The sequence below is a fragment of the Bombina bombina genome, chromosome 8, assembly GCF_027579735.1.
Source record: "Bombina bombina isolate aBomBom1 chromosome 8, aBomBom1.pri, whole genome shotgun sequence".
Lineage (NCBI taxonomy): Eukaryota > Metazoa > Chordata > Amphibia > Anura > Bombinatoridae > Bombina > Bombina bombina.
The window spans coordinates 268,007,373-268,030,691 of record NC_069506.1 but is presented as its reverse complement, the minus strand read 5'-3'; the positions used below and the strand labels follow the sequence as shown (position 1 = coordinate 268,030,691).

General features: G+C 38.3%; 1 protein-coding gene across 1 annotated transcript; it reads right to left on the bottom strand.

The window, feature by feature from the left end:
• Positions 1 to 1,734: 1,734 nt before the first annotated feature.
• MPZL3 (myelin protein zero like 3) lies at positions 1,735 to 22,923 on the bottom strand (the record flags this gene model as incomplete). Its single annotated transcript, XM_053690052.1, is given in 5 exon segments — positions 1,735 to 1,834; positions 11,719 to 11,884; positions 12,682 to 12,892; positions 13,690 to 13,856; positions 22,826 to 22,923. Coding segments are annotated over 5 exon segments (705 nt in total), but the record flags the coding sequence as incomplete, so codon positions are not given.
• Between the last annotated feature and the right edge of the window lie 396 nt (positions 22,924 to 23,319).

Genomic DNA, 23,319 nt, shown 5'->3' with positions numbered 1-23,319 from the left:
GAATCGAATTTTAATGTGTTACTTTCAATAAAGTGTGGTTATTTTATTTTATCGGCTTGCAGTTTTTTAATTCAGATTCATTTATTAAATAGTCTAATTATGCACACATAAAAAAACTAATATATATATATATATGGTTAAAAAAGAGATTTGGGGGAGAACAGGGCTTGCACAGAGCAAGGAGCTGAACTGGAGGCGCACAAAAGTGTTGGTTCTAGGGAGGAGCTGCTGGAGTAAACTGTGAATAGGTGTGTAGAGATTACCCTCTAGTGTCTGCACACTGGATGAAAATGGAAAAGGAAGTGTAAGTAAACTTCACAGTGCTAATCCCTGCCTATTTAGGATCTAAAGTGTGTCATATATACAATATGTGAAATATAATAAATTATGTTTGTAACTCACTCTAATCAAAGACTGATTACTCGTGTGTGATGAATCAATATTGCTACAAATGTTCTTTGTGCACAAATACTAATCACACTATACCAGCGTTACATATATAAGCTTGTACCTAATGACAGAGGACTTGTAATATGTAGCCCTGCCAAATAGTACAAAACAAAGATTAGTAATAGATCCAGCAGAGAAACGCAAGTCAGTGTGGATGATAGAAGGAGGGTTCCGTCTGATCTGAGGAAATCGCTTTCATACCGGGCTTCTTCCAGCACTCACCACTTACCTCATATGATTGGGGGTACAGAAGTAAGTTTAATGTGAGACCGATTGAGGATAAATAAGTTTGGTGGGTCTGTGTGCACTTATGTTGGAATATCCTTGTATCTGAAGATTAAAATACCTTGTATTGACGAAAACTCTTAATGGACAGTTTATCTCTGAATTTACCCTATTACATCCTTCGGTGAATTTGTTTTTACACATATATCCTCACAGGGTTCATATGTATGCATGTATTTTACCAACTGAATATTACGACTGAAGGTTTTTATTACTAATATTTGTTTTGTACTATTTGGCAGGGCTACATATTACAAGTCCTCTGTCATTAGGTACAAGCTTATATATGTAACGCTGGTATAGTGTGATTAGTATTTGTGCACAAAGAACATTTGTAGCAATATTGATTCATCACACATGAGTAATCAGTCTTTGATTAGAGTGAGTTACAAACGTAATTTATTATATATATATATATATATTTTAATTTTTTTTTAATTTGGAAACAAAACAAAATTTTCAGTTTTCGGCCAGGTGCAACCTGGATTTTCGGGTTCGGTCCAAAATTTCCATTTCGGTGCATCACTACCAAATACATGTACAGAATGATGTGCGACTGTTTCTTGTTTGATGCACCTGTAATTAAAGGCCAAACTCCCCCACTACTTCTTATCTGGAGGAGCCAATCAGGACTTGTTACTGGAGTACAAAAAGGTTGCCACTGTCATTATTTTAGCACAATTTTAAGAATTTTACCATTATATTATAACCTCCGCTGGGGCCAATTAGGGTCAGATATTTACAAGCACAGGATAGTGTAAACAAAAATATATGTACACTACACACATATGCGCACTATATTCATGCAGGTATACACCAAAGGTTTTCAGCAGTGTCTATCACAATATGCAGTACACAAGTATTCACATCCTATTAACTCTGAGCTTCTCACTAGTTGTATTGTAAAACCTAAGACATGCAGTGAGAAGGGGATTGCTTAAAAGTTATAAAATGAGATTATAAAGTAACCTATGAAAAATCCAAGAAGTTAAAACTTACGGCGCACTCCAGGCAGAAACGCTGTATGCAACTGCGAGGAGGATACAAGGGCGATTCATCGTGCAGGAGAGAATTCGTACTCTGGTTATCATAGACGCAACTGTAAGAAAGTAAAACAGGATCAGAATACTGCACAGCAGAAACAGGGGGTATCAGAGCACGAGAGCAGGGGGGTATAGAGCACGAGAGCAGGGGGGTATAGAGGAGAGGGCACAAATAGTAGTAGGAAGAATAGGGCAGTGCTACATATGCAACAGGCACAATTTACTTTCACATGGTTTACTGGGAGCTTAAAGGGGCACTAAAGTCCAATTAAACTTTCATTATTCAGATAGAACATGCAGTTTTAAGACACTGTCCAGTTTACTACCATCATCACTTTCTGAGGCACCAACTCCTACTGGGCATTTGCAGAAGTTCAGTGTATACTATTCTGTGATTGGCTGATGGCTGTCACATGATACAGGGGGCTGGCAAATAGGGAAAAAATAAATAAAAATCTACTGCTTATTTAAAGTACAGAATAAATGCTATTGCATTGTCTTTTTATAATGCACTTGTTAACCCCTTAGTGACCAGAGCACATTTCAATTTTCTGACCGTTTGGGACCAGAGCCATTTTTACATTTCTGCGGTGTTTGTGTTTAGCTGTAATTTTCCTCTCTCATTTACTGTACTCACACACATTATATAACATTTTTCTCTCCATTAAATGGACTTTCTAAAGATACCATTATTTTCATCATATAATTTACTATAAAAATTATGAAATGATTAAAAAAAATTGAAAAACACACACTTTTTCTAACTTTGATCCCCAAATTATGTTACACATCTACAACCACCAAAAAACACCCATGCTAAATAGTTTCTACATTTTGTCCTGAGTCTAGAAATACCCAATGTTTGCATGTTCTTTGCAAGTTATAGGGCAATAAGTACAAATACCACTTTGCTATTTCCAAACCATTTTATTTCAAAATTAGCAATAGTTACATTGGAACACTGATATCTGTCAGGAATCCTTAAAGGGACAGTCTACCATAGAAATGTTATTGTTTAAAACATAGATAATCCCTTTATTACCCATTCCCCAGTTTTGCATAACCAACAGTTATATTAATATACTTTTTACCTCTGTGATTACCTTGTATCTAGGAACCTTCTTCCAGCCCCCTGATCACATGACTGTGACTGTTTATTATCTATTGTCTTAAATTTAGCATTGTGTTGTGCTAAATCTTAAATAACCCCCTGTGCCTGAACACAGTGAGCCTACCTATGTTTAGTTTAAACTAAGAATATCAAGCGAAAAAAGCAAATTTGATGATAAAAGTAAATTGGAAAGTTGATTAAAATTAAAAGTCCTTTCTGAATAATGAAAGTTTAATTTATACTAGACTGTCCCTTTAAATAACCATTCATATGCATATATTTTTTTTAGTAGACATCCCAAAGTATTGATCTAGGCCCATTTTGGTATATTTCATGCTACCATTTCACCGCCAAATGCAATCAAATAAAAAAAAAATTGTTCACTTTTTCACAAACTTTAGGTTTCTCACTAAAATGATTTACAAACACCTTGGCAATTATGGCACAAATGGTTGTAAATGCTTCTCTGGGATCCCCTTTGTTCAGAAATAGCAGACATATATGGCTTTGGTGTTGCTTTTTGGTAATTAGAAGCCCGATAAATGCAGCTGCACACCACACCTGTATTATGCCCAGCAGTGAAGGGGCTAATTAGGTAGCTTGTAGTATTAATTTTAGCTTTAGTGTAGAGATCAGCCTCCCACCTGACACATCCCACCCCCTGATCCCTCCCTGACCCCCATCAAACAGCTCTCTTACCTCCCCCACCTCACAATTGTCACCGCCATCTTAACTACTGGGAGAAAGTCTGCCAGTACTAAAATAAAAGGCTTTTTTTTTTTTTTAAATAGTTATTCTGCAGTGTTGGATCCCCCCTTAGCCCCCAAGCTCCCTGATTCCCCCTAAACAGCTCTCTAACCCTCCCCCCATACCTAGTTGTCGCCATCTTGGGTACTGGCAGCTGTCTGCCAGTACCCAGTTTGTTAAAAAAAAAACATAATTTATGCTTACCTGATAAATTCCTTTCTTCTGTAGTGTGATCAGTCCACGGGTCATCATTACTTGTGGGATATTAACTGCTCCCCTACAGGAAGTGCAAGAGGATTCACCCAGCAGAGTTGCTATATAGCTCCTCCCCTCTACGTCACCTCCAGTCATTCGACCAAGGACCAACGAGAAAGGAGAAGCCAAGGGTGTAGTGGTGACTGGAGTATAATTTAAAAAATATTTACCTGCCTTAAAAAACAGGGCGGGCCGTGGACTGATCACACTACAGAAGAAAGGAATTTATCAGGTAAGCATAAATTATGTTTTCTTCTGTTAAGTGTGATCAGTCCACGGGTCATCATTACTTGTGGGATACCAATACCAAAGCAAAAGTACACGGATGACGGGAGGGATAGGCAGGCTCTTTATACAGAAGGAACCACTGCCTGAAGAACCTTTCTCCCAAAAATAGCCTCCGAGGAAGCAAAAGTGTCAAATTTGGAAAATTTGGAAAAAGTATGAAGCGAAGACCAAGTTGCAGCCTTGCAAATCTGTTCAACAGAGGCCTCATTCTTAAAGGCCCAAGTGGAAGCCACAGCTCTAGTGGAATGAGCTGTAATTCTTTCAGGAGGCTGCTGTCCAGCAGTCTCATAAGCTAAACGAATTATGCTACGAAGCCAAAAAGAGAGAGAGGTAGCAGAAGCTTTTTGACCTCTCCTCTGACCAGAGTAAACGACAAACAGGGAAGACGTTTGTCGAAAATCTTTAGTTGCCTGTAAATAAAATTTAAGGGCACGAACTACATCCAGATTGTGCAAAAGACGTTCCTTCCTCGAAGAAGGATTTGGGCACAAGGATGGAACAACAATCTCCTGATTGATATTCCTGTTAGTGACTACCTTAGGTAAGAACCCAGGCTTAGTACGCAGAACTACCTTATCCGAGTGAAAAATCAAATAAGGAGAATCACAATGTAAGGCTGATAACTCAGAGACTCTTCGAGCCGAGGAAATAGCCATTAAAAATAGAACTTTCCAAGATAACAACTTTATATCAATGGAATGAAGGGGTTCAAACGGAACACCCTGTAAAACGTTAAGAACAAGGTTTAAACTCCATGGTGGAGCCACAGCTTTAAACACAGGTTTAATCCTGGCCAAAGCCTGACAAAAAGCCTGAACGTCTGGAACTTCTGACAGACGCTTGTGTAACAGAATGGACAGAGCTGAGATCTGTCCCTTTAAGGAACTAGCGGATAACCCCTTTTCTAAACCTTCTTGTAGAAAAGACAATATCCTAGGAATCCTAACCTTACTCCAAGAGTAACCTTTGGATTCGCACCAATATAGGTATTTACGCCATATTTTATGGTAAATCTTTCTGGTAACAGGCTTCCTAGGTCTGTATTAAGGTATCAATAACTGACTCAGAAAAACCACGCCTTGATAAGATCAAGCGTTCAATTTCCAAGCAGTCAGCTTCAGAGAAGTTAGATTTTGATGTTTGAAAGGACCCTGAATCAGAAGGTCCTGTTTCAGAGGTAACGACCAAGGTGGACAGAATGACATGTCCACCAGATCTGTATACCAAGTCCTGCGTGGCCATGCAGGCGCTATTAGAATCACTGATGCTTTCTCCTGTTTGATTCTGGCAATCAATCGAGGAAGCATCGGGAAAGGTGGAAACACATGAGCCATCCTGAAGGTCCATGGTGCTGTCAAGGCATCTATCAGGACCGCTCCCGGATCCCTGGATCTGGACCCGTAGCGCGGAAGCTTGGCGTTCTGTCGAGACGCCATGAGATCTATCTCTGGTTTGCCCCAACGTCGAAGTATTTGGGCAAAGACCTCTGGATGAAGTTCCCACTCCCCCGGATGAAAAGTCTGACGACTTAAGAAATCCGCCTCCCAGTTCTCCACTCCCGGGATGTGGATTGCAGACAGGTGGCAAGAGTGAGACTCTGCCCAGCGAATTATCTTCGATACTTCCATCATTGCTAGGGAGCTTCTTGTCCCTCCCTGATGGTTGATATAAGCTACAGTCGTGATGTTGTCCGACTGGAACCTGATGAACCCCCGAGTTGCTAACTGGGGCCAAGCCAGAAGAGCATTGAGGACTGCTCTCAATTCCAGAATGTTTATTGGAAGAAGACTCTCCTCCTGATTCCATAGTCCCTGAGCCTTCAGAGAATTCCAGACAGCGCCCCAACCTAGTAGGCTGGCGTCTGTTGTTACAATTGACCAGTCTGGCCTGCTGAATGGCATTCCCCTGGACAGATGTGGCCGATAAAGCCACCATAGAAGAGAATTTCTGGTCTCTTGAATGGAATGAAGGACAACGGCATGCACTTTGAAGTTTTGTTAACCTGTCCTCTGTCAGGTAAATCTTCATTTCTACAGAATCTATCAGAGTCCCCAGGAAGGGAACTCTTGTGAGTGGAAAGAGAGAACTTTTCTCTTCGTTCACTTTCCATCCATGCGACCTTAGAAATGCCAGTACTATCTCTGTATGAGATTTGGCAGTTTGAAAGCTTGTATCAGTATGTCGTCTAAGTACGGAGCTACTGAAATTCCTCGCGGTCTTAGTACCGCCAGAAGAGTGCCCAGAACCTTTGTGAAGATTCTTGGAGCCGTAGCCAGTCCGAATGGAAGAGCTACAAACTGGTAATGCCTGTCTAAAAAGGCAAACCTTAGATACCGGTAATGACTTCTGTGAATCGGTATGTGAAGGTAAGCATCCTTTAAATCCACTGTGGTCAAGTACTGACCCTCTTGGATCATGGGCAAAATTGTTCGAATAGTTTCCATCTTGAACGATGGAACTCTTAGGAATTTGTTTAGGATCTTTAAATCCAAGATTGGCCTGAAGGTTCCCTCTTTTTTGGGAACTACAAACAGATTTGAGTAAAACCCTTGTCCTTGTTCCAACCGCGGAACTGGATGGATCACTCCCATTAATAAAAGATCTTGTACGCAGCGTAGAAACGCTTCCTTCTTTGTTAGGTTTGTTGACAACCTTGACAGATGAAATCTCCCTCTTGGGGGAGAGGATTTGAAGTCCAGAAGGTATCCCTGAGATATGATCTCTAACGCCCAGGGATCCTGAACATCTCTTGCCCAAGCCTGGGCGAAGAGGGAAAGTCTGCCCCCCACTAGATCCGGTCCCGGATCGGGGGCCCTCAATTCATGCTGTCTTAGGGGCAGCAGCAGGTTTTCTGGCCTGTTTGCCCCTGTTCCAGGACTGGTTAGGTTTCCAGCCTTGTCTGTAGCGAGCAACAGCTCCTTCCTGTTTTGGTGCAGAGGAAGTTGATGCTGCTCCTGCTTTGAAATTACGAAAGGAACGAAAATTGGACTGTCTAGCCTTGGCTTTGGCCTTGTCCTGAGGCAGGGCATGACCTTTACCTCCTGTAATGTCATCAATAATCTCTTTCAAGCCGGGCCCGAATAAGGTCTGCCCTTTGAAAGGAATATTAAGCAATTTAGATTTAGACATAACATCAGCTGACCAGGATTTTAGCCACAGAGCTCTGCGTGCCTGAATGGCGAATCCTGAATTTTTAGCCGCAAGTTTAGTTAAATGTACTACGGCATCTGAAATAAATGAATTAGCTAACTTAAGGAATTTAAGTTTGTGTGTGATGTCATCTAGTGTGGATGATTGAAGTGTCTCTTCCAGAGACTCAAACCAAAATGCTGCTGCAGCCGTGACAGGCGCAATACATGCAAGAGGTTGCAATATAAACCCTTGTTGAACAAACATTTTCTTAAGGTAACCCTCTAATTTTTTATCCATTGGATCTGAAAAAGCACAGCTATCCTCCACTGGGATAGTGGTACGCTTAGCTAAAGTAGAAACTGCTCCCTCCACCTTAGGGACCATTTGCCATAAGTCCCGTGTGGCGGCGTCTATTGGAAACATTTTTCTGAATATAGGAGGGGGTGAGAAAGGCACACCGGGTCTATCCCACTCCTTAGTAACAATGTCAGTAAGTCTCTTAGGTATAGGAAAAACGTCAGTACTCGTCGGTACCGCAAAATATTTATCCAACCTACACATTTTTTCTGGGATTGCAACTGTGTTACAATCATTCAGAGCCGCTAATACCTCCCCTAGTAACACACGGAGGTTCTCAAGCTTAAATTTAAAATTTGAAATGTCTGAGTCCAGTTTATTTGGATCAGAACCGTCACCCACAGAATGAAGCTCTCCGTCTTCATGTTCTGCAAACTGTGACGCAGTATCAGACATGGCCCTTGCATTATCAGCGCACTCTGTTCTCATCCCAGAGTGATCACGTTTACCTCTTAGTTCTGGTAGTTTAGCCAAAACTTCAGTCATAACAGTAGCCATATCTTGTAATGTGATTTGTAATGGCCGCCCAGATGCACTCGGCGCTACAATATCACGCACCTCCTGAGCGGGAGATGCAGGTACTGACACGTGAGGCGAGTTAGTCGGCATAACTCTCCCCTCGTTGTTTGGTGAAATATGTTCAATTTGTACAGATTGACTATTTTTTAAAGTAGCATCAATACATTTAGTACATAAATTTCTATTGGGCTCCACTTTGGCATTAACACATATAGCACAGATATCTTCCTCTGAATCAGACATGTTTAACACACTAGCAAATAAACAGCAACTTGGAAATACTTTTCAAAGTAATTTACAAATAATATGAAAACGAACTGTGCCTTTAAGAAGCACAGAAAAATATTATAACAGATAAAATAATTAAGTTATAGCATCAATCTTTGTCAGAATATACAGTTTTAGCAAAGGATTGTTCCCCTCAGCAAATGATAACTAACCCAGGCAGCAGAAAAAAAATACACAAATAAACGTTTTTTATATCACAGTCAATACAATCAGCACAGCTCTGCTGTATGATTACTTCCCTCAAAAAAGACTCTTGAGATCCTGAACTCTGTAGAGATGAACCGGATCATGCAGGAAGAAAATGAACCTCTGACTGAGTTTTTCTGATGCATAGTGAAAGCACCAAAATGGCCCCTCCCCCACACACATAACAGTGAGAGGGATCAGTGAACTGCTCTAATTTAAATCAAAACTATTGCCAAGTGGAAAAAAAGTGCCCAAAACATTTTTTCACCCAGTACCTCAGAGAAAAAAACGTTTTTACATGCCAGCAAAAAAACATTTTACCTCAATAATTAATTGTCATTTAAAACCTATTGCAAGTCCCTGCAAAATAGGTTAAGTCTATGTATACAGTTTAAAAGCCAGAGAAGTACCATTTCCCAGAAAACTGAAGTGTAAAATATACATACATGACAGCCTGATATCAGCTACATCTACTGCATTCAAGGCTGAGTTTACATTATAACGGTATGGCAGGATTTTCTCATCAATTCCATGTCAGAAAATAATAAACTGCTACATACCTCTTTGCAGATTAATCTGCCTGCTGTCCCCTGATCTGAAGTTTACCTCACTCCTCAGATGGCCGAGAAACAGCAATATGATCTTAACTACTCCGGCTAAAATCATAGAAAAACTCAGGTAGATTCTTCTTCAAATTCTACCAGAGAAGGAATAACACACTCCGGTGCTATTATAAAATAACAAACTTTTGATTGAAGATATAAAAACTAAATATATCACCATAGTCCTCTCACGCATCCTATCTAGTCGTTGGGTGCAAGAGAATGACTGGGGGTGACGTAGAGGGGAGGAGCTATATAGCAACTCTGCTGGGTGAATCCTCTTGCACTTCCTGTAGGGGAGCAGTTAATATCCAACAAGTAATGATGACCCGTGGACTGATCACACTTAACAGAAGAAAAGAAGCCTTTTTTTAATTAAATAAAACCCCAATTTTCTGTAGTGTAGCTGCCCCCCTCAATACCCTACCCCCCTCTCCCTCCCAGATCCCTTGCCCAACATTGATTCCACCCTCCCACTCCCTCCTTCTCGTACAATTTAATGGAAAAGTGGCGCACACTCATCCCCCCACGTGTGCACTATGGACAAACAGGATACAGAACATAACCAACGATGGGCCGCCCACCCGCCTCCCTGCTATGGCTCCCACCCACAAACGATCTGCACCATTGATGGCCGATGCAGAGAGGGCCACAGAGTGGCCCTCTCTGCATCGGTGGGTAAAAAAGGGTATTGCAGTGATGCCTCAATATCGAGGCATCACTGCAATACCTTTAAAGCACCTGGAAGCGATCATGATTGCTTCCAGCGCTTGAAACCCCAGACGACGTGTCAGGCACGTCCTTGGTCATTAACTGGCACGTCTTTGGTCGTTAAAGGAATACTAAACCCAATGTTTTTCTTTAATGATTCAGATAGAGCATGTAATTTAAGCAACTTTCTAATTTACTCCTATTATCAATTTTTCTTCATTCTCTTGCTATCTTTATTAACAAAGCAGGAATGTAAAGCTTAGGAGTTGGTCCATTTTAGGTTCAGCACCCTGGATAGCATTTAGCCACCAATAAGCAAGCGAAACCCAGGTTCTGAACCAAATATGGGTCGGCTCCTAAGCTTTATATTCCTGCTTTTTAAATAAAGATAGCAAGAGAATGAAGACAATTGATAATAGGAGTAAATTAGAAAGTTGCTTAAAATTACTGCTCTATCTGAATCATTAAAGAAAAAATAGGGTTTAGTATCCCTTTAATTATGTAATTTTACTGTATTTAATAGTCCTTTAAATGATGCCAAAAATATAACAGTGTCCTTAAAAGTCCTGCATTTTCCAGGATAGTCCTAGATTTGCAGCTCAGAATAATGTCTCACTAATTTCTCTTCCCTTTATATGACATGAAACCCAAAAATGTATTTCCTGGTTCAGATAGAGAATACAATTTTTTTTTTTACTTTACAATTGATATCTGTTATCAAATTTGCTTAGTTCTCATGCTATTCTTTGTATAAGAGATAGCTAAATAGGTAGTGGCACACGTCAGGAAATAGCACTAACACCTAGTGCTCTTGCTAATATATAAATTGTTGCAAAACTGCTACCATATTGTGCTGCAAACACGTGCACACTAAAATGTTGGGTTTTATGTCTCTTCAACATTGTCAAACCAAAACCCACCAATATATGTCCATCCGTCCCCTACAGACTACAACCACAGGGTAGTCACACCCCTTTATATTATTGGTTATTTATAAAGCGCCAACATTTACCCCAAATATGATACACTACTTACAATATGTTACATAAATGGAATATTACATGAATCGCAATAGTTAAATAACACCGTAACTCCACACCTAGACCATCAGGACATCCAACAGCCCTGGGATCAGGTAATGTGAAGTTGGGAGAGAAATAATCTTTAGATGATCGCTCACATATTAATTGAGCTCCGTGGCAGAGAAATCAAAGCATACACTTATACCACCTACATAATAGGTACACAAAATACATATATCCAACTGAATCACACCATATACAAGTGGTTCAACAGGTGCTGCGCCACCAATGCAAACTTTCATTCATGCGTTTGGAACAGCTATGAGAGGACACTAGCACCATCTTGTGGATGTAATTTATAAAGCTGCCTTGATACATCACTAATTTCTGCACGTCTGCCTCCACTACTACCTTAGCATCTTCCTCAGACTAGATCTGCTTAACACTTTTATTACTTATTAACACTTTCTTAGTTTTTAATGTAATGTGCTTCTAAAGCATAACATAAAAGATGTGGAGGAAATGTGAGATAACACAATTAATAGTGAATACATAGACTAACATCCCAGTAGAAGGGAAACAAAAACTCCCCCTATGTATATAAAAGAGCATCAATTAATACAATATACACTGAGAGCAGAAGATGATGTAACATAGCGATTGGTGGGGTAATAGGAACAGGATGCACTGATAGATCTGGGAAAGATAAGTGCCTCACTCACTCATGGGATGCCTCAATGGAGCATTTCTTAGGCCTCTTTTTGCTCTTGATATAGTCCTTCCGAATTGCCCTCCTCATCCTAAACAGCAGTACCAGGGACACGAGAACAGAGGGGATGAAGACAAAACAAGAGAGCAGAAGGACTGTATTGAACTTGAAGTGGATTCCTGGAAAGCAAGCAGAGATCAAGGTATTAGCGCAAGTATCTCCAAACACAAAAAGCTCATCCTCAGTCCCTAATACACTAATAATCCTGATCATAAACCTTTTTAGCCTCTATAACACTATTCCTTCTCACTCATTCTGGGCTTCCTGAACCTCCCTGTAGATACCTACAGAAGGAGAAGCACTATCTCAGGAATGAACAGCTCCATATCTTGTTCTGTGGCAATTTACCACCTGGGAGCAGCCTGTTTTAGCCCAATAGTGCTTTTCACAGAGAAGAACTTGCCTTAAGTATATCAGTCTGATCCCACAACACAAGGCCAGTCCAGCCTCGAAATACCAAGTAATACTGCTCTGAACAAGGAACATGGCAACCCCAGATGATCATTTTGGGCTTCTTTGGGCCTCGTCAATGAGATGCAGTCCTGTATAAACCCTTAGATGTTACATCTACTCTCTAATATTCTACTCCTCCACTAAACATGATTCTTCAACATCCGAATAATTACAACCAACAGCTCCAATACTTAAAACAATGCGTTTTGCCTTCACTATATGGCAATTTTCCTCCTCATCTCAAATACAACAAACTTACTTTGCTCCAGATAACAAGTTCATCCTATCTGTAGCAACACTGGCTCGTCTTACCCATGGCCAACCACTTTATTTCTCACCAACTCAAATCCCCTTAAACGTTCTACCACACACACACACACTATTTCCCCCGAGGACACCAATGCCCCACATTTCCCTTCCAAATTGCCCTTATATTAGTCCCAGATGGCCCGTTAAACCCTACTTTGCACGGTGACAGTCAGCTTAGTTTGTGGAAAGTTCCCATGGACATCTGGAGGATTCCTCACAGTACATGTCAGTGTCCCATTATCACTAAGTCTCAGGTCTGTCAGTGAGATGGAGGCATCACCACGTTCCACATCTCCTTCCCAAGTAACTCGATCCTTAAAGGACCCATCCATACTAGGGTATGCCACAGACTGGTAGTGAAAGATCTGAGGAGAGAGAAAAAAAAATCAACAAAGTTCTAGAATTACATTTATATTTACTCTAGTGCTATGTCCCCACCTCTTAGTTAAATAGATTGTATTAAAAGGGACAGTCAACACAAAAAAATGTTATTGCACAACTAACATTATTATACATTATAACATTTAAACCTCTAAATTTCTGCCTGTTTCTAAGCCAATACAGACAGCCTCTTGTCGCATGTTTTTTTATATTTATTTGCTTTTCACAACAGGAGACTGTTAGTTCATGTGGGCCATATAGATAACATTGTGCTCACGTCCTTTGAGTTATTTAAGTCAGTACAACACAGCACTAATCGGCTAAAATGCAAGTCAATAGATAATAAATAGACATGATCAGGGGGCTGTCAGAAGATGCTTAGATACAAGGTAATCACAGAGGTAAAAAGTATATTAATATAAGTGTGTTAGTTATGCAAAACTGGGGAATGGGTAATAAAGGGATTATCTATCTTTTAAAATAATAAACATTCTGGTGTAGACTGTCCCTTTAAGTTCCAGATGTAAATGAAGTCAATTGGTCTTTTATAACCAAACAAACACATGAACCAGCTATTTCTTGTCCTTCCAGGGTTGTACATAAACATCTAGTGTCCCCCATGCACTTATAATAATAATAATAATAATAATAATAATAATAATAATAATAATGAGCCCCATTAATGTAAGCTTCTACAAATTGTATAGAACAACATGTTGCATACAGTGGAGCTCCAAATCAGTTTTCAGGTCTCCTTTTTCCATGCTAATGTGTTACTTACTGTGACAGTGGGACCCCCATCCTGTGAACGGTAGCTCCAGTCTATAGTGATATGTTTTGAGATGGTGTAAGGTGATGTAAAGCCACACCACAGCTTCACTGACTCGCCAACTACACCATAAACAGCAGATTCTACACGGACATCCATGGAAAGCACAGCAGGCAGGCCTGAGAGATGAGAAGATAAGTCTTAGGTTGGATTTATGTCTATGTTGCCACCTCTCATACATTCAGGATAATATTCATAAAACCACTGCAGAAAGGTAGAGTTCAGGGGCAGATTGAGCAGTTGGGCAAATAGGACCAGAAGCAAGGGCCCAGCACGTATGGGGGCCCACCAGTGGTGTAGCCAATGCTCCTGGTTTGTTGTCTACACTCACAGCCGGTTAAATAAGCTAGTGCAGCGGTGACTGCACAAGCTGTTGTAACTGTCAGTGAGTGGGCGGCGCCAGGCAGACACACACAGTGAGTACCTACAACTTTTTCCCCCCCACCCCCGGTTCAAAGATAACTGCTGTGAGTTGTTATGAGCTGGATTTGGGTGGCAGAGGATCAGAAGCTAGTACAGCATTGATAGGTGCACAAGCAGTAACTATAAGAGGTGGTGCCCTGGCCCTAGGGTGGGAGGCCTTGTGTCTGGTGTGGGGGCCCGGGGGGGAGGGTCTGTTGCTGTGCACACCATGGAGTGTGAGGTCTGGCTCTAGAGGTTGAAAGCCTTGTCCCTGGCCCTTGAGGTTGGAGGCCTTGTCCCTGGAGATTGGGCCCTGGTGCAGGTGGGGCCATTTGCCCTAATTTTTGCAAGATTGCCCCTGGTAGGGATACTGGTTAAAGGGACACGGAACCCAATTTTTTTCTTTCGTGATTCAGATAGAGCATGCAATTTTAAGCAACTTTCTAATTTACTCCTATTATTCATTTTTCATTCTCTTGGTATCTTTATTTGAAAAGCAAGAATGTAAGTTTAGATGCCGGCCTATTTTTGGTGAACAACCTGGGTTGTTCTTGCGGATTGGTGGATAAATTCACCCACCAATAAACAAGTGCTGTCCAGAGTACTAAACCAAAAATTGGCTGGCTCCTTAGCTTAGATGCCTTCCTTTTCAAATAAAGATAGCAAGAGAACGAAGAAAAATGAATAATAGTTGTAAATTAGAATGTTGCTTAAAATTACATGCTCTATCTGAATCACAAAATAAAACATTTGTGTTCAGTGTCCCTTTAATAAAAAAAATGTCTATAATCTTGTTGATCATGGTACATGTGTGCTGTCACAGCTACTCCACCATTTATTAGTCCTAAATTGCCTCTTAATTATAGCTTATTTGTGCTACCTTTAGTTTATAATTGATGGGTGTGTGTGCACATATAAAATAATAGCTTTGTGATGTGGATGCCATCAGAATAATGAAGATGAACCAAATACAGAATATATATATATATATATATATATATATATATATACACACACACACACATACATATACAGGTAGCCCTCCGTTTACGCCGGGGTTAGGTTCCAGAAGGAATGGTTGTAAACCGAAACTGTTGTAAATTGAAACCCAGTTTATAATGTAAGTCAATGGGAAGTGAGGGAGATAGGTTCCAGGCCCCTCTCAAAATTGTCATAAGTAAGACCTAATACATTATTTTTAAAGCTTTGAAATTAAGACTTTAACCTAATAAAATAATCCCACAACACAGAATATATAATCAAATTAAGTTAAATTAACAAAAACATTTGCTAAACAGCATTATAAACCTAATAAAATAATCACACAACACAGACTTCACTTGCATTTTTCTGCAAACAGTTCTTTCTACGAATTCCAATCTGGACTGATTTATAAACAGGAAGATCTTGTTCCTTTGAAATCTGCTCGATAGCTCAGGTCTGGTTAAACTGATTAATTTCAGCTTGCTTGGCTTTGCTGCAACACAAGCGGACAGCTTCACCTACTGGCAATTTTAAGAAATGCACTGCTTCTCAATGCTTTTCTATAGCAGTCACATGACTGGAAAAAAGGTTGTTATTCTGAAACGGTGTAAATTGAACCGTTGTAAAACGAGGGCCACCTATATATATATATATATATATATATATATATATATATATATATATATATATATATATATAAAAAGGTAAGTCCCACCAGGGGGAATGAGGGAGGAGACCCGGAGACAGCAAACTTGATATAAGAATCTTTAATTCTTTAGTTCAGCCAAATGGCCAAATGACAGGTGCAAGTACAGGTAGACACCTGACGCGTTTCGCGCATGCGTACATGCGCTTCATCAGAGGCTAATGAGTTTTTTGTGAGGCAAGACCTATATTGGGGCCTGTAACCAATCAACAGTCAAAATGCAAGTTGCAAATGTGCAGGTAATGGTTAATTGATTGTTTGTGAGAGGGTACCTGCCCCCCAATAGGTCTCGCAAGATATATTGTTCATATCCAACAGAGCACACAATAACAAATCCTAACAATAAAAACTAAGATAAAATAAAGTAGTATGTACAATAATAAACCTATTGCATATTTCAAAAAAACAACGATATCAATTTCCAATTGCTATGACATATAGAAATAACATGTTAACTGTTTGATTGTAGTTGAAGAACAAATGGACAGTTCAAAATATTTTAGTTAAATATGTCATCTAAGTAATATAGTGTTGCTAGAGCAAAAGAAACACAACTAAAAGATAATAAAAGGTAAAAACAAATTTAAAATGAAATCTTAATAAATGTTATAACATATATAACAAATAATAATAGTTATTGTAAGTGATGTCTCAATTAAAAAATTTTAGTGGTATCCAAAACAAAATGACCTTCAATATAGGTGACTAATAATATGCACCAATGGGTTAAAGAAAACTTTGTTGTTTTATCACAGGTCACTTGAAAAGACCACATCCTATGTTTGTAAATTATATGGTCTGGTAGTACAGATAGAGCACATATTATTTTGTGCTATATCACTGCTATGAGTTTAAACCGAAACTGTTGTAAATTGAAACCCAGTTTATAATGTAAGTCAATGGGAAGTGAGGGAGATAGGTTCCAGGCCCCTCTCAAAATTGTCATAAGTAAGAACTAATACATTATTTTTAAAGCTTTGAAATGAAGACTTTAACCTAATAAAATAATCCCACAACACAGAATATATAATCAAATTAAGTTAAATTAACAAAAACATTTGCTAAACAGCATTATAAACCTAATAAAATAATCACACAACACAGACTTCCCTTGCATTTTTCTGCAAACAGTTCTTTCTACGAATTCCAATCTGGACTGATTTATAAACAGGAAGATCTTGTTCCTTTGAAATCTGCTCGATAGCTCAGGTCTGGTTAAACTGAATAATTTCAGCTTGCTTGGCTTTGCTGCAACACAAGCGGACAGCTTCACCTACTGGCAATTTTAAGAAATGCACTGCTTCTCAATGCTTTTCTATAGCAGTCACATGACTGGAAAAAAGGTTGTTATTCTGAAACGGTGTAAATTGAACCGTTGTAAAACGAGGGCCACCTATATATATATATATATATATATATATATATATATATATATATATATATATATATATATATATATATATATATATATATATATATATATATATACACACACAAATCATTTTCAAGAAGCAGGAACTCGCTGGTATTTCATCAATTTAATGCATCAAGATAATAAACTGTTTATTATCTTGATGCATTAAATTGATGAAATACCAGCGAGTCCCTGCTTCTTGAAAAGGATTTGTGTATTTGAAGATTTGGTGGGCACCCTGGGAGCTGTGACGCTGAGTGAGTGCTGGGTTCTTGTGGAGTATTATATATATATATATATATATATATATATATATATATATATATATATACAACAGAACACTTTGTAAGTAAGTAGCGCACACATAGACTTTAGCAATATAATTTCAAAAGGTACCTGTATACCACTCACTGTCCGGTAACACGCTGGGGAGCAATTGGCTCAGAGTGTATGGAGATCTGCAGCTGTGGAGACTGAGCCGGTCTGTAGTCAGCATCTGAGTAAATAGAATATGTTCCAATGGATTGTCCCCACTTGTAGCGCAAAAAATCTCTCTCCAAAGAAAAGTAAAACTTCCTTTATTGTAGTATCAAAAGTAAAAACATGACAGCCTACACACGACTGTAATAAAGCACTTAATGTAAAAACACAGTGTCAGTGATCTGAACCACATGCAGACATGTTTCGTGCAGTTGCGCACTTGATCACTGCTTGAAAGCAATCCTGATCACACCTGCTTTATAGCACTTTTCTTAAAGAGACATTTGTAAATGTTAGACACTGTGTGCTTGAACTCTCTCTTTACTGCCTATCCTTTGTTGAAGAACATGTTTAAAAAAATTATTTAATACATTTGCAGAAATTTTTTTCTCTTCTACATGTATATTAATAATAATATGATGTTAACTTTTATATATTAAGAATTTTTTCTCTTCTACATGTATATTAATAATATGATGTTAACTTTTATACATTAAAAATTACCTTATGTCTTTGCCTCATTTCTCATAAGTATATCTTATACCACTAGATAAAATTGCAGTCTTTCAACTGTAGTACTTTGATGTAATTTATATATGACACTATGTGTCATACAAAAAATGTTACATTTATTTCTAGAGTAAGGTTTAGAGTTTACAATATATGTAAAAATAATTTATTGTTTAAGACTTATATGATGGCCATATATTATTTCTCCCCTTTTCCTTATCTAAAAGAAAAGCTGTTGTGTATATATTAATTCACAAAAAGATCCAGGTCTCTACGCATATTGAGACCTAATGGATTACATGTTTTTAATGTGAAAATCCAAAAGACTTCACGTTTGTTAAGTTTATCTTCTCTGTCTCCTCCTCGTTTCCATAGAGGAACATGATCTATACCTTGAATTTTTAATAAAGACACATCTGAATTATGTTGACTTTTAAAATGTCTCGACACTGGTGTGTCGGTGTCATCATCCTCTATTGATCTGAGGTGCTGAAGAAACCTATCTTTAATGCTACGCTTGGTTTTACCTACATAGTTAATTTTACAGAGATCACACGTAAGTAAATATACTACATGTGTAGTTGAACAATTTATGTAATACTTAATTTTATAGTCTTGCTGGGTAGCAGATGAAGAAAAAGTATCGCCCTCAATGACATGGTTACAAGTTTTACATATATTTCTCCTGCATCTAAAGAATCCCTTTCTCTCTTTTAGCCAGCATTTATTGTGTTTTATTGGAAGATTAGATGGAGAGAGGTAGTTTGAAAGTGTTTTTCCTCTTTTGGGTATAATATCTACACCCTCTTCCATTATAATTTTTAGTACTGGATCTGAATATAACACAGGTACAGTATCTTTAATGATTTTGCTGATGTTTTTAAAATCAGTACTATAGGTAGTTATAAACCTGGGTTTCTCAGTGTCCCTTCTTTTTGCATCTTTCCTTTTATATTTTAGTAAATCCTCCCTAGTTTTTTGCTGAACACTTTCTTTTGCTTTAATTAAAGTGCCTTCATTATATCCTCTCTGTTTTAGTCTTTCTTCAATAATTTTACACTGTTTATTATAATCTTCCTCATTAGAGCAATTTCTTTTGGCCCTAATGAATTCACCCTTTGGTATTCCTTGTAGCACATGTCTCGGGTGACATGATTTGTATAAAAGTGTAGTATTGCCTGCTGTTGGCTTTCTGTAAAGTATAGAGACTATTTTTTCATGTTCTACATCTGCTTTTAATGTAAGATCTAGAAAGTCTATTGACTCCGTACTTTCTTCTCCTGTGAATTTCAACCCACATTTGTTATTATTTAAATAAGCACAGAAATCTTTTACTTGATCTGTGTCTCCTTCAAAAATGAAAAGTAAATCGTCTATATATCTGAAAAAATTTATGATTCTCTCTCTATGGGGATTTCTCTCTCCAAAGACGTGGAACAGCTCCCACCAACCCATAAATAGGTTGGCGTATGATGGGGCAAACTTGGCCCCCATCGCCGTTCCATGCCTTTGGAGAAAGAAATCTGATCCAAACATAAAGAAATTATGCGTTAAAAGATATTCAATTGCATGTTTATACTTAATGCAATTGAATATCTTTTAACGCATAATTTCTTTATGTTTGGATCAGATTTCTTTCTCCAAAGGCATGGAACGGCGATGGGGGCCAAGTTTGCCCCATCATACGCCAACCTATTTATGGGTTGGTGGGAGCTGTTCCACGTCTTTGGAGAGAGAAATCCCCATAGAGAGAGAATCATAAATTTTTTCAGATATATAGACGATTTACTTTTCATTTTTGAAGGAGACACAGATCAAGTAAAAGATTTCTGTGCTTATTTAAATAATAACAAATGTGGGTTGAAATTCACAGGAGAAGAAAGTACGGAGTCAATAGACTTTCTAGATCTTACATTAAAAGCAGATGTAGAACATGAAAAAATAGTCTCTATACTTTACAGAAAGCCAACAGCAGGCAATACTACACTTTTATACAAATCATGTCACCCGAGACATGTGCTACAAGGAATACCAAAGGGTGAATTCATTAGGGCCAAAAGAAATTGCTCTAATGAGGAAGATTATAATAAACAGTGTAAAATTATTGAAGAAAGACTAAAACAGAGAGGATATAATGAAGGCACTTTAATTAAAGCAAAAGAAAGTGTTCAGCAAAAAACTAGGGAGGATTTACTAAAATATAAAAGGAAAGATGCAAAAAGAAGGGACACTGAGAAACCCAGGTTTATAACTACCTATAGTACTGATTTTAAAAACATCAGCAAAATCATTAAAGATACTGTACCTGTGTTATATTCAGATCCAGTACTAAAAATTATAATGGAAGAGGGTGTAGATATTATACCCAAAAGAGGAAAAACACTTTCAAACTACCTCTCTCCATCTAATCTTCCAATAAAACACAATAAATGCTGGCTAAAAGAGAGAAAGGGATTCTTTAGATGCAGGAGAAATATATGTAAAACTTGTAACCATGTCATTGAGGGCGATACTTTTTCTTCATCTGCTACCCAGCAAGACTATAAAATTAAGTATTACATAAATTGTTCAACTACACATGTAGTATATTTACTTACGTGTGATCTCTGTAAAATTAACTATGTAGGTAAAACCAAGCGTAGCATTAAAGATAGGTTTCTTCAGCACCTCAGATCAATAGAGGATGATGACACCGACACACCAGTGTCGAGACATTTTAAAAGTCAACATAATTCAGATGTGTCTTTATTAAAAATTCAAGGTATAGATCATGTTCCTCTATGGAAACGAGGAGGAGACAGAGAAGATAAACTTAACAAACGTGAAGTCTTCTGGATTTTCACATTAAAAACATGTAATCCATTAGGTCTCAATATGCGTAGAGACCTGGATCTTTTTGTGAATTAATATATACACAACAGCTTTTCTTTTAGATAAGGAAAAGGGGAGAAATAATATATGGCCATCATATAAGTCTTAAACAATAAATTATTTTTACATATATTGTAAACTCTAAACCTTACTCTAGAAATAAATGTAACATTTTTTGTATGACACATAGTGTCATATATAAATTACATCAAAGTACTACAGTTGAAAGACTGCAATTTTATCTAGTGGTATAAGATATACTTATGAGAAATGAGGCAAAGACATAAGGTAATTTTTAATGTATAAAAGTTAACATCATATTATTAATATACATGTAGAAGAGAAAAAATTCTTAATATATAAAAGTTAACATCATATTATTATTAATATACATGTAGAAGAGAAAAAAAATTCTGCAAATGTATTAAATAATTTTTTTAAACATGTTCTTCAACAAAGGATAGGCAGTAAAGAGAGAGTTCAAGCACACAGTGTCTAACATTTACAAATGTCTCTAAGAAAAGTGCTATAAAGCAGGTGTGATCAGGATTGCTTTCAAGCAGTGATCAAGTGCGCAACTGCACGAAACATGTCTGCATGTGGTTCAGATCACTGACACTGTGTTTTTACATTAAGTGCTTTATTACAGTCGTGTGTAGGCTGTCATGTTTTTACTTTTGATACTACAATAAAGGAAGTTTTACTTTTCTTTGGAGAGAGATTTTTTGCGCTACAAGTGGGGACAATCCATTGGAACATATATATATATACACATACAGTAAATATATATATATACACATACAGTAAATATATATATATACACATACAGTAAATATATATATATACACATACAGTAAATATATATATATATATATATATATATATATATATATATATATATACATACACACACATTTGATCACTGAGTAAATAAAATCCCCCAAAAAAACCTGACCTCTAGCCCCTCAGTAGTTCCACTGTTCTGGCTTACAGACCCTTCCCCCACAACCCTGTGTTTTTGTTTATTGGGGGGGGGGGGTTGGTCACCCTGCATGTTTTTTTCATCTCTACCATTACACCCATGTTCCTCTCTGTCTTTCATGACTCTCACTTGAAGAACTTCCCTAGAGCTACTCAGGTCACTGTATCTCCACTATAAAGGACATTGTAGTTTGTTTCCTAGTTTGGGTTTAATAAAGGAGCATTTCAAAATGTATTATAGTTTTTTTTAAATAAAAATGCAAGATCCTGTTCTGAATAAACCAATGCTTTCTTACCAGGCTAGAGTTGTCAATCTTGAGCTAAACACTGACTGTGGTTGATGGATGGCTTGTTCAGAGAGTGAATTGCTAAGTGCTGAGCTTACTTATGTGTTTAATCACATAGGCAAACAGTACAACAAGAAAATGCCCTAATACATTATATGATTTTCTTACGGCACCTCCTTTTACCACTAAATATAAATACAGTGGAATTTAAAGGAACAGAAAAGTCAAAATTAGAAACTAAATCTAGATAGCGAATGACAATTAAAACAGTGGGGGGGGGGAGGAAGAAAGAAACATAAGGACGAGTTGAGTTTGTGGTAACGTAGGAAGTTTGTTTAGAAGGAGATAAAGGTAACGGGGTAAAAGTGTGAGATGTGGGAAGCTGCGTGGAGAGAAGGACCTATAAAGTATAACAAGGGACTGGGGTGAGAGGGGGAGGTCGGCGGGACTTACTCAGTATAAGGGTGAGCGTTATCGAGGTCCAGGCCGCAGATACCGGGGATAATAAGCCCATCCTGGGCCGCAGGGTCTCGCTGCCCAGTCTTCCAGGTGAGCGACCGCAGGTAGGAAGTGACGAGAGGAATAAAAACAGCAGCAAAGGGTAACACCCAGCGACAGTGAGACTGCCCAGTGGCACACGGGAGTCACTGTCACATGTAACTGAGGTACAGCACTGGTACACGGCGGCTCTAATTACCTCATATACCGTAATATCTACTAAATACCACCCGTAGGCACACGGGAGTCACTGTCACATGTAACTGAGGTACAGCACTGGTACACGGCGGCTCTAATTACCTCATATACCGTAATATCTACTAAATACCACCCGTAGGCACACGGGAGTCACTGTCACATGTAACTGAGGTACAGCACTGGTACACGGCGGCTCTAATTACCTCATATACCGTAATATCTACTAAATACTACCCGTAGGCACACGGGAG